We start from the raw sequence: 12,485 nt of genomic DNA, 5'->3' as shown, positions 1-12,485 counted from the left end.
TAAAAGAAGCTGAAGATCAAATGAAAACACAAAAACACGAGGAACAGAAGCGGCTTTAAATAGCTTTGTCCTCACCCATTGCACTTCTTCCTTGCAGCCAATCCCATTGTAGTCGCAAAGGGCTTCATACGTCTCCGAAAAACCTCCTTGAAGATGGAGAAACCAATGATAACAGATCAGAAATAAGCGACAGGACAGAAAAGGGCAGACGACATCTAACTAAGGAGTGAAGAGTGCGAAGTGATGCAGGCCGAAGATGAAAGAGGAAGTCAGGGAGAGCAAGACAAAGATGGTCAGAAGGGAGAGCGAGACAGAGATTAGCTGTAAATATTGAGGTGAGATGAAAGTATCGCACCATGAAAGAGCTCTGGCTGTAGATTAATAGGATTACGAGCAGAAAGGCAGTGCACCAGGCAACACTGGTCTTCTGACCCACTTAACGATGAGTCTCCAAAATGATTTGGCCTGAGTCAGTGAGGCGACGAATGGACGGCCTATAAAGTGGGTGTATAGCTGCTTTCAGACACGCACTGAACTTCAGACATTTTCCCAAAAAGTTCTGGAGGGTTTGTACGTGAGAACGCAAATGTCAGAGCCGAAGATCAAGGATTCAAATATCTAAGGATGAAAATGAGGTGGCATACACACTTCAGATGCCAATGAAGTCGTCAACTTAGGAAGACAACACGATTTGAGAGCAAAGGGTCTACGCCGGCGTTGATGTGCTTCAAACAAAAACAGGGGAAATATCAGGTCATGTCCTGCGTCCTGCCCCCTGCATTTTCTAGCCGGAAGTACAATATGTGTTGCATTAAAGTCCTGGCAAACTCCAGAAATTCTTCAGACCAAATTTTCTGGACATTTCCCGGAGTTTCTTTTCTCATGCATTTGGTCCACAAGGGAAAGGTAGCAGACTCACCACAGGTTTTCTGAGTGTCCAGCGACGATTCAGACGTTGGTGAAAACTTGTGGCTTCCATCAGTCAGATCTCCCTCGGCTCGACAAATAGGAGGACTGGAAGACAAGAGGTGAAAACAAGGTGAGGGTTTAAGACCATGCTAGCAGCTTCATAAATGTACTGTACTGTAGTTAGTGCTTTGAGCTAAATGCTAATAGAAGTATATGCTAACATGCTTGCAATGCCAGTTCTAGGACATCAATGTTTAAGAGGAATAGTTAGTCTACCATGTTCACCCGATCGTAGTGCCCAACATACGAATATTCTAAACAAGCACTAAAGTTCAAGTAAAGCTGAGGGTGAATAGTCATAAGCATGATGTTTCCCCCCGTTTTTACAGCAACAAATAACTAATTAAAACCAAACTTATCAGAAGAAATAGCTCTTGTACAAACATCGGTGTGATAGGAACACACTTTTTAGTTTGGCCCACGTCCCATCCACTAAGATGGATGAGGAGGAGTTTATGACCTATAGTGCAGAAGCCAACAGAGGGCAGTCAAGAGGATTTGGCTTCACTTTTAAATAGCTTTCATGTCAATAAAATTCATCCAAAGGGCATATTTCATGGTCATTGACTGGTTTTTTAGACATTCTTAATTAAAAACACAATTATCAACCTCATGGTGGCGCTATGTTTTTTCACTAAATCAAAAAGTCCATCCTGCACACTTGTGGACTCCATAAATAAAAATCAGCCTTTTCCCATATAGTTTTGCAGATTAAAACAATCCAAATTATTCAGTTGGAACCCTTAACGACACTAATAGGCAAATACAACAAAATTATTTGATTCGTTATTTCTGCACCCAAAGCAGCCTCTGGGAATCTGCACAAAATCTGCTTGGACTTGAGGAATTGTGGGTTTGGACAGTTATCAGCAATCACAGATGTTGTGTGTGTTGTAGACTCAGGACATTTGAATTCAGCCAAAGCTGTGAGGTGCCTCCTTATAAGAATCGCAGCAGATTTGTAAGAGACAAGGAAGCGAGGGAAACAGGTTCACACTGGAGTCGTCTCAAAACAACTGGAAATTAATGTAGCTTGGCAGGCAGATTTGGCCCACTAATCCACACGTTCAGCTGTTGTAGCGGAGGCTGTGACACACAGCTTGTGGAGGCAATTAAGGGACTCGAAGTGGCAGAATGTAGTCGTTCTTCATATCAAGAATAATGTTGTCTGAAACTAAAGAAAGCCAAACAAAAAAGTCAAAATGTGATGAAGAGCACCTTGAGACAGTGGTGGAGTTTTGCAATGACAACCTGAGAGTAGTGTAAAGGGAGATTTCCTTTCCATAAACTTTAAAATTAAGACATTTCATCTAAAGAGAGGACAGAAAGTAAGATCAGATTAATTTTTGTGGATATTTATGACATTTAAGGTTGATTGACTGATGTGATGTAAGATGTATTGTATATATAGTGCTACTTTGGTTGGTGGAGGTCAGGTCTCCCACATTGTGGAATAGAAACTTTAAACGTGTATGTAGTTACACCACAAAATGTATAAAATGGAAGACATGACAGTTCCAAAAATGGGAAGCCGGAGTGTTCAGATTGCCACTGGTAGTATAGGTCATAAATTATTCTTCTTCCATGTTAGTGGATTGGACATGGACCAAATTAAAGGGATAGTTCACATAAAAATGAAAATTCCCTGATTAGTGACTCACCACTATGCATTTGGAGGGATGGGTGAAGTGTTCAAAGTCTACAAAACAATTAAGGTATTTCAAGGGTAAACAGTGTAGCAGCCAAAGTGCCCCCTTCTTCAGACGTAATAAAACAGAAAAAACACAACATGCCTTGATTCTGCTCCTGTGGTGTCATCCAAGTGTTCGCAAGCCACAACATTAATATTCGCCTCGAAACAGTGTCATTTAAATTGTGTTTTAAGTCAAATATATTTTACCTAAAGATGGTATCTTGACAGATGAGACTGACTCAGGATCGGTCAAGCATGCGTTTCATTGTGACCTCTTAATGTTGGCTCCACACCACAATCAAACTCTGCAAACTCTGGATCCTAATGCGAAAGATGGCAATGTTCATATCCAGGATCTATGGCTTCATTTTTGGATAGTGGGAGACAGTGGAGACGTGTTATCCATCATACAGTCTATGAGTTACTGACAAAACTGTCCCCGCACTCTTGTTTTACCTATAGCTCTAATGTGAGTTTAAAGGTAAGACCAGGAGAAAAGCCTGCCTTACAATATCTAAGGTCTGAGAACAAGCTGTACGGCACAACGATGGGAAAGGAAGAGCAGCTGTCCTGAGTGGGAGGCCACAATGTTAGACTTTGAAAACCGCTGCACCAGACTAAAATAATGGTATCAAAGTCATTAGGAAGTCTCCACTGGGCTCCGTGTATGTCTCTACAATCTTTTAAGGCGGTCCATCAAGTGGATATGACAGATTCTTCACTCTGGAACAAAGCAGTCACCCAACCAATGCACACAGTGCCATCCCTAGAGCCACGCTGCTAGCATGGCGGTGAATTTATCATTTTTCATTTATTTTTATTTTCTTTTTAGGAGAGGCACTATCCTTGATGTTTGAATAGTGTAACTAGAAAGACTCTGGTCCAAATTACAGGTTAGGAGGAAATTTGGATGGTAAATATTATGCTTTTCCTTCCCTAGGCGCTCACTGCTGTAGTGCCCTTGAGCAAGAAAACTCTGAACACCCTGCTGCTCAAGTGGAGTTCTTCAGTACCCTAGAGACAACGCACTGATACAACAATGTTCCCAGGTGTGAGGGAGGAAACGAATAAAACCCTCCATTCCCTGCCAGCACTTACCCTGCGAGGCATTGTACAATAAAATGTCAGTCTCAGACAACGGTGTTAAAAAAAGCTGCCAAAAAGTATTTCACTTTCAAAGATTCAGAGTTTAAATTGACTTATTCCAATAAAACAAAATGCATCTGCAGAGTTTTCCCAAAATCATAACTCTATCTTGAATAGGTACAGTGCAAAATAAATGATCATGTCACTGCACTATACATAAACTGCTAGAGAAGACTGGATCTGCTGAGGAGTGCAGGGTAAGGGTTGGACCCTTTCTGACTCTGTGGTGGAATCGCCCATCCTCGTTCGAGTGGTCTCCTGGGGCATGAGCATCTCGACTACTGACAGGAAACACCTGGAGGTGGTGGGAGCGAGGGATTAGGAGCTATAGCTATCATATCTGATGAAGACCCAGTCCCAACCCCTGCAGGACACCATAGCAGCACTGGGCAGCTCCTTCACTGAGAGACTGATTAATCCAATATCTCTGAAGGAGAGTTATTTTAGGTCCCTGTAGACCACAAACACCTTTTATATCTAACTCAGATATTCAACAACTTAAAATGACCCAGACCCTTACCCCAGACCATCTCCTTACCCTCGACTCCTAACCCTAAATTCCTAACCCTAGACCCTTAGCCCTAACCCTTAACCTAACCCAATATCCTTAATCCTAAATCTAGAGCCTACCCCTAACCCTACACAAACCAAATAATAATCTGTGTGCAATTTTAATATTAAACTGCATATGTGTTACTCAGTTTATATTTTTTATACATTGTAAATACGTCTATTATTATAGTTCCTTGTGTTAAACTTATATTTATTACCTTATAGACTAGCTAAACTGAGTCTGTATTTCATATCACCTTTTTGTTGCTGCAAAAATATGTGTATAATTTCCCCATAGTTGGACAAATAAAGGACTATTGTATCTTAATTGGTTGGAGACCTGTTTTTCAGCTTCAGCTGAGAAAGATAAGGCGTAGAATGTGTTGAAATAGCTTCTGACTTTGCTTTAGTGGTAGATAAATACAAAATAAACTGTCAAGGTTCCCGTGGAATGCAGTTTAAAGCCACTGTCGTTCGCTGCAGCAATTACAGACAAAGGCACACACTCAAACAAAAGCCTCCGGTAAGCAGAAAAAGAATACATTCTGACATCACAAAGTAAATACTGTGTTTGTACATAATGCTGTGCTGTACCTGCTTTGGCTTTTTGATGGGATTACACCGTTTTACTGTCGCATTCAACACTTACCATCCTTAATCCCATTTGTCAACGAATCACACACACAGACACACAACACCTAACCACATCCGTGACCTTAATCCCCACCTCCTCTCCACAATCATCATCCGCCTCTGAAGCGTGAGTGCACGTTATCGTGATGCCCTCTGCATTATGCACCTCAACACAGCGGCACCAATCCGTTACAAGGCTGCACAAATCAAACACCACAACACAACTTCCCGCCTTCTCTTCTCCCCCTCTCCCTTTATTCTCTTTAAATGTTCTCGATGGAAGCAATCACAGGCTGTGGCTCTAATGGAAAAGAGCCATTCTGAAAGATGATAGAGTGCAGAGATAGCCTTGTGCAGGTCAATAGCCGGAGTCTAGTCAATCCCATTGCTCTTAGAAATTGTAGATGAGGGAATACACTCTGTGCCTTGCTCGCTCACCCATACATCCACAGGACCTCGGAACAAAAAATGTCCGGGACTGGAACTTAACTGTATCCAGGCTTCAACTGTGTGCAAATGGATTTTTGACTGGAGGCCTGTGTCTACAGCTCTGTCAGGGACTGTGTGTTACTGCTACTCACTCGCTGCGCTACACCATCTTCTTAAGACAATAAAAAAGAGCCAACACAATGCCTCCAGGTAACGGCCTACTCAGTGTCAGCCGGCTGATTTAATCCCAGTGATTGCTGGGTGTTAAAGTCGCCTGTGACACAGAAATGGGTCGGATGGAAACTACAGCAATACAAGAACACAAGTAATCCTGCCCGAAGGTGAAGCTGCCAACTTGTCACTGCACTGTGGAGAGTTGTTCAAGAGATTCTGCACACTAACAATCATGTGATGTTAGAGCTGTAAACACAATTTCATGACTGTACTATGATGAAATACATAAATGCTGGGATTATCACATTTGTTACCAAATGTATAAAAAAACTAAAACTCCATTTAAGGGTTGAACTTGGCTCACGCACACACACACACATCGTTTCCCCCTCTGGCTGAGACAGATGCCTGTGACGGCAGTTTGAATGGCAGTTTCCTCTGCAGTAAGGAAACTGCAAAGGCGAGAAGCCTCTAGTACGTTAGTCATTTCTGATGCAAAAGTCTGTGTGTAGATAAATTAGCTTTAGCAAACTAACAGATGTGTCATATGTGTGTGTGTGTGTGTGTGTGACAATACCTGGGTGTGGGTGAGAGAGAGATGGAGGGTGTTCTACATTCTAAAGGCATTTTTTGAATTTTGAGTGAGAGGCACCTCAGCCAAAATTTAGGGGCGAAGAAACCAGACAAACTTGGTTCTTAGCTCAAGGTGATGATGCTCGATGATGCTTACGCGTAAATAGAGTTGTTGAAAACTCTGGAGAGGGCGTGGTTGATGTGATTGACCATGTGATCCAGCTGCTCCTGGGTCTGCAGCCTCAGCGAGTAGGTGGTCTTGTCTGTATCGATGACAACCTGCAGTGTGGGGAACATTCGTTTTTCTGTAACAACACTTTACACTGCGGACAAGGGCAAAAAGCTAAAAAAAACTAAACTGTTCTCACCTGGTGTTCTGGGTAGGTGTTCATCGCTCGGATTTCCAAGAAGTTGAAGGTGACCTCAACCTGAAAACAGCAGAAAACTCAACTGTGGGCCACAATAACACACTGCCTGTTTCACAAAATCTTTAAAAGAATGATAACACCTCATTACAACTTTGGTCTTGTATTCTGTTCATATTGATCAAGACTTAAAGTGTGCTCATCAAGGTAATTGCTTGGATCTGCAGCAACATTTTTTATAAGATGTCAGATGGGGCAAGAAACACGATCTTTCAGACAATCATGGAGGTTTTCAGTGAAACATGAGGTTAGCATCATTATGAGAAAAGGTCTGATAGTAAAATTATTACCTGAACTTGAAAGGGTAAATTTCCATCACAGGGTGCAGACCAACTCTTTGGCTATTAATGCGTTATTGTATAGTATATACTGTATATTTATATACTATTAATGAATATCTTTTTACATTACATTTTTTTTATACCTTTATTTTGTATTTCTACTTATTGTTATCTCCTTGGGCTTCATAAATTTCTATTCTTGGCTGAAGCAACCCCCTGTGGATTATTAAAATATTTTGGATTAATTATTTTTTCACAACTTTGTGCAACAAAATGTAAAAATGAGGATGTGCAACAGAAAACCCCCTTTTTATGGCTGACGTGGACTCAACCTATTGACGGAAATGGCACTTCATTTCCACACAGACAATCAGTCTGCCAGACATCCCTAATTTCTATCAACATGCATTTGAATATGCAGAATCAAATTTCTGGTACCAGAAGCCTTCTGGTTTCTAGTTTGACCAATTGCCTTTGAGCAGGCTACGGTTGCCTGCAGGTAAACAGTCCGTTCGGCAATGTGCTTTTTAATTGATCTGATTTATATGCGGAAAGCTGTTAATGGCAATTACTCAAAATGTTGCCAAACTCAATACACCTAGAAAAAGCATCACTTTATATCCGCCGATGGGTTCAGATATTGGCAAAAATAGGACCCAAGTTGAAATAAGGCTGAATTACCTTTACAGAAATGCAAAGTTTCAGGAGAATATGTGCATATATTTACTGAGAGTAAGATGAAGAGAATGATGCCACAGTTGCAGCCAGTTAGCTGAGCTTTATAGAGAGAGGGGAACCAAAGGAAACAGCTAACTTGGCTTTGTCCTCAAAGATAATAAATATGCCTACTAACAACTCCAAAGCTCAATAATTACCACATCATAACTTGTTTGTTTGATTTATCCAAAAAAAAAGTATGAAAGCCAATGTCAGGATCTTCTCATCAAACTCTCATCAAAGAAAGATAATCTACAAAGTTTTGCCTGAAACAGACAGTTTTATGCCACCTGCCAAATGATTGTCTTCATTGTAATCATTATCAAGATGCCTATCATTCTAAAACATCATCAGCACAGTCATCATCATCATTATCTTCTGCTCCAAAACTCTGCTGCTTGTTTGTCACGTCTCCTGTGAATTAACAGCGAGATCAAAGCTGCCCAGTGAAAGTCAGAAAAGTCCTCTGGGAGTTTGGAGAGAAAATTTACCTTGGTGGGCACTTTGACAGCAAAGAGATACAGTCTCCATGTTGCCAGGACCTGGGGGGAGAGAACACATTCATTTTTCTGTCACAGAGCAGGAAATGCAAAATGCAAATCGCAGCAAAAAATAGCACGGCATAAACACCCCATAAAGACAGCAAATCATCCGAGAGTATCATCCGAACGGCTCGTAAGTCATTCGAAGCACTCTAGACATTAGCAAGCTAATGATGATAGCATGCGTGTGTGAAAGAAATATCACAGCGAGATAGGGGGTCACGTGACCGTCCGATTTATCCGGCTAAGTTGTGTTGATGGAACAAAGTGGCACTTATGCAACAGATGCTTCAATGCGTCAGCGAGGAAAACTAATGCTCAGATGAGGAGGAGGATAAAGAGGACAAAGAGGATGGGAAGAGCAGAAAAGGAGAGGTGGGCTTTTGCCAAAAGAAAGACATTACCATTTAAAAGTGTCTTGGGTAAATTAAGAGAAGAAAAAATGTGAATATATTCACGTCTGCCTATGTAATTAATCTCATTCATAATTCAAAAATCCATAATTAGCATACCCCATGCATGCACGGTGCATACCCATCCCTCCCCAGCTCCTACTCCACATCATGCCCACATTTTCCCTCTGCTCTTTTTCAGCTGGCTTTCAGATTCCACTCCTGACGTGTCCATAATTCCCTCCCTTGCACCCTGTCATTCCTGTGATTTCTCTCTTCATCTCCATGGAAATCTGTTCATTTTCCCCCCATACTCTTCCTTAATCCCTAATCCCTCCATCTCCCTGTGTGCCCACAGCGCCCTGTCTGCCTCCCTCCTGCGTGAACACCTCACCCCTGCTCCCTCCCCGTCCCATCTCCCGACTCCCCTGTCTCCCTTTCCCGGTGGAGTTTTTCCATTCTTTTTTCTGCTCTGTCGCTTTCAATTCCTCAAGGCCTCTCTGCGCTGAATGGCTAATGGCGCCCCGCTGTGTGGCGGTGAGAGGAAGAAAGCAAACCAAACACACAAAGAATGAGGAAGAGAGAGAGAGATAGACGAGGCAATAGAAGGACAGAGACACCAGATTAAATAAAGTCTTCACATTCCCCTCCTCCTATACTTCACCAACTTCCCAGCAGAATTAGCCTCGCGGATCAGCCCTGTTTCTTAACTACACAGATATCCACAGCAGGCTCCCACAGAGAGGAGACAGGAGAGGGAGAGCACTGAAAACAAGAGGCTGGAAAGGAGCAGACAGAACGATACCCCCACCAAGAAAAAAAAAAGGGAGCTTCAGAGAAAGATTGTTAGTCCAATCACAACTCCAAAGTTTGCAAACTCTGGCATAAAATCCAGGAAAGAGTGGGGGCGGTGGGATGAGGCCAGGAGGCACACAAGGAGGGTGGGGGGGGCGGGGTTGTACACAGTGAGAAAATAAAACAGAATCATATTCTCCCTTCAAAAGCCTTGCAACCTGACAGAAGGTGCCGTCATGTAAACACAGGCATCAATAATGCAGGCTGCCGATTTCATCCTCTGATGCTGAACAAGGCCTCTCGCGTAGAGTTTCTTCTCTCTTGATATATCATTTACAGAGCAGTGAGGCATCATTAGAGAGACAATCAATACACCATACAGTTATGCTGTGTCCACTCGGGACGGGGTATGTGCCAAGGTAGAGGGAAAAATCCAGTGGATATTGCTCATCATGTGCAGTGTAACAGATCGAGTTTGAGCCATTGCGACAGGACGCAGTCGCCTGCTTTAAACTCCAAGGTGTCAAATCTTCAGACAGACACACAGAGGTCACTTTCAAATCGGAAGGCCAGATTGTTTATTTACTAAATGCACTTGATTTAAGTATTCCACTGTCATTTTAAGGGGATTTTATCATCATGGTGATACACAGCTATAGGTGAGTGCACAACACAGTACACTCTGCTTGTTATACACACACTGGGGGTCTACTGGACTACTTTCAAGTCTTAGCAAAGCAGACTACATTCTCACCATCTCATTCACCAATATGTATGATTCATAGTAATTGAAAACACAATATATTACAGTTCAAGTGCCATTTTTTATTCTAACAGTATTAAATATTGTCCGTATTAATTTGTTTAGCTATTATTTTCTAGAACGGTGTGATTCATTGAACGATAGACTGTAAATAAAGACGGATGACGTGACAGCGCCCAAAAGTGAAGCCAAGGTGTCTCCATCTTCCCCACATCTGACCCGCTGCTGTATAGGTCATAAAGCATGCCTCCTCCGTTGTTTGGATGGGACAGAGGCCGAACTAAAAAGTAAAAGTACGTATCGTATTTATTTTAAAACACCAATGTATGTCGAAAACCATTTTCAGACATGTCCTGTAGAGTGTCTCCGGAGAATTGGAGACTCTTTCTTATTCATTCACTGTACATATTCCCTTTTTCCTGTCTTGACATTGTTTATATGCATTTAATTTCATTCATATTTTCTATATTATTTTCTATTCCTTTCACTTAAGTATTGCAGGTTACTTATTACTTACTGAGGCCTATTTGTGACTGTTGCTGCTGTAATACTGAAGATCTCCCCACTGTGGCAATAATAATGGTTTATCTTATCTTATCTGGGATTTAGGTTTTAGGTTCAATTCTTGATAGTGGAAGGAAGTGGAGACACATCGTCCATCTTTATACACGGTCAATGAGTAGAACTCAAGGTGGACAGTTTTCACAGTAGTGTTTATCGTCTCTCTTAGAGTGTATCAGACAGTCCTGGCTCAAGCTGTGCAAATAAATGAAACAGATAACACATCTATTGGTTTTCTCAGGAAACAAGAAATAGTTTCCTACTGAAGCATCAAGGCTCAAGGATAAATTGGATAAATCAGAGCTGAAGTCAAGCCTCATGAGCCAGAACAAGAATATGTTATCCTAATGTGGACTTCTGGCCACCCCATTTCACCAGGGATCAATGGAAGACCCTAAAAGCCACAAGAGCAAATGGTTTTCCACCAAGGAAGTCCTCTGAGATGAGATGGTCAACCTTCCTGACCTGTCAAGCCAAGGACACGGCAGGTGACAATCTCAAAGAGCCAAGAGGACGAACTGGAGGACTAGAGGGACTGAGACTGGAAGATGATGGGATGGCTGGGTGGCAGGGGGGGGGGGGGGCGGTGGGGGGTAACAGAGGTGCCCTTGTTGTGATGGCGCAGTGTCAGAAGCACAAGTTCAAAGAGCCAGCCAGCCAGCCAGCCCCTGAAGCAGACTGCGAGGGCAGGGTGGGAGTGTGTGTCACGCAGAGGGAGTGCGTGTGTATGCTACGTGCACTAAAACAACAAATGTATCTCTCTAGATGTGTGTGTCTGCATGCGAACACAGTCCAGAGGGCAGAGGGCGGGGGCTTATATTAATCATAAGCTGTCAGGCTGTGGGTCTTGCACTTCAAACGAGATGGTGCAAATCAAAGTGTGTCGCTGGGTCTTCTGTGTGTGTGTGTGCGTGTGCGTATGTGTGTGTGTGCATGTGTGTGTTGCAGCATTGCCTCAGAGGGTACAAGCTGAGGATCAGTGCCAGATTTGGCTGCCGATGGTATTTCTGGCTCGCCCACAAGGGCATTTAAAAACATATACACACACACACACAGCAAAATCTGAAACATTCCAATACAACATTTGTACATGTCGGGCATCCTGGTACAGCACACACACACACACACAGTGACTCTCATTCACATATAATGATGCACAATAGTTTTTTAAGCTGGCTTTGGACTTCACTCGTACACGCACACAGTCAGCCACCATCACTGAAGCAAGTATACTCAGCATCATAAGAACACACCCCTGCCATCACTCAATGTGTCAGCTTACGTGCATGTGTGCGTGTCTGTCTGTGTGTGTGTGTGTGTGTGTGTGTGTGTGTGGGGAAGAGACAGGGGGTTTGAAAGCACAGATGCCCCAGGTCGTGCTTTATAAGTGGACTTTAGAGTGGCCGAAGCAGAGTCGCAGAGAGATGGAGCTTCATGAGAGGAAAGACACGCAAAGCTAGAAAAAAAAAAACGATCTTGTTCCAGATTCTCTCATAAAATCCAACCAGTCCAATGCTCCTTAATCAAAGAGAAGTCAAGCAGGCGCTCTGAGACCAAAAGGACCGCTAATAAAGAGAAGGAAAGGAAGGGGAAATTGATAATGGGATGGGGTCATAGGGTTGAGCTATCGATGGGAGTAAGAAATGAGTGTGGAGATGTAGGGGAATAGTGGAGGGGAGTGGTTGAATTGGCTGAGAGGATAAAAAAAATAAAAAGGGTGAGGGGGAAATATTAAATGTGAGCACATGTGAGAATGTTGGCTGAGACAGAGATGAACAGCGGGGGTGGGAGAGGCCAAGTGGCGAGGCGAGTGGGAGAAACAGAGAGGCTGGGTGATGCA

The 12,485-nt window shown here is 42.8% G+C and overlaps 1 protein-coding gene across 1 annotated transcript in view; it reads right to left on the bottom strand.

Moving 5' to 3' along the window:
* The window catches only part of carmil3 (capping protein regulator and myosin 1 linker 3), a 98,504-nt gene that overhangs the window by 73,977 nt on the left and 12,042 nt on the right, over nt 1-12,485 (bottom strand). Inside the window, exons 3-7 of the mRNA XM_061084852.1 lie at nt 8,084-8,134; nt 6,538-6,597; nt 6,327-6,448; nt 920-1,014; nt 76-146 (exon numbers count right to left, since the gene is read on the bottom strand). Of these exons, the coding sequence (XP_060940835.1) occupies nt 76-146; nt 920-1,014; nt 6,327-6,448; nt 6,538-6,597; nt 8,084-8,134 (399 nt within the window). The remainder of the gene's footprint in view (nt 1-75; nt 147-919; nt 1,015-6,326; nt 6,449-6,537; nt 6,598-8,083; nt 8,135-12,485) is intronic.

The sequence above is a fragment of the Limanda limanda genome, chromosome 13 (genome assembly GCF_963576545.1).
Source record: "Limanda limanda chromosome 13, fLimLim1.1, whole genome shotgun sequence".
NCBI classification, from domain to species: Eukaryota; Metazoa; Chordata; class Actinopteri; order Pleuronectiformes; family Pleuronectidae; genus Limanda; species Limanda limanda.
Note: the sequence above shows the minus strand (reverse complement) of the source record. Positions and strands in the feature narration are given on the sequence as shown.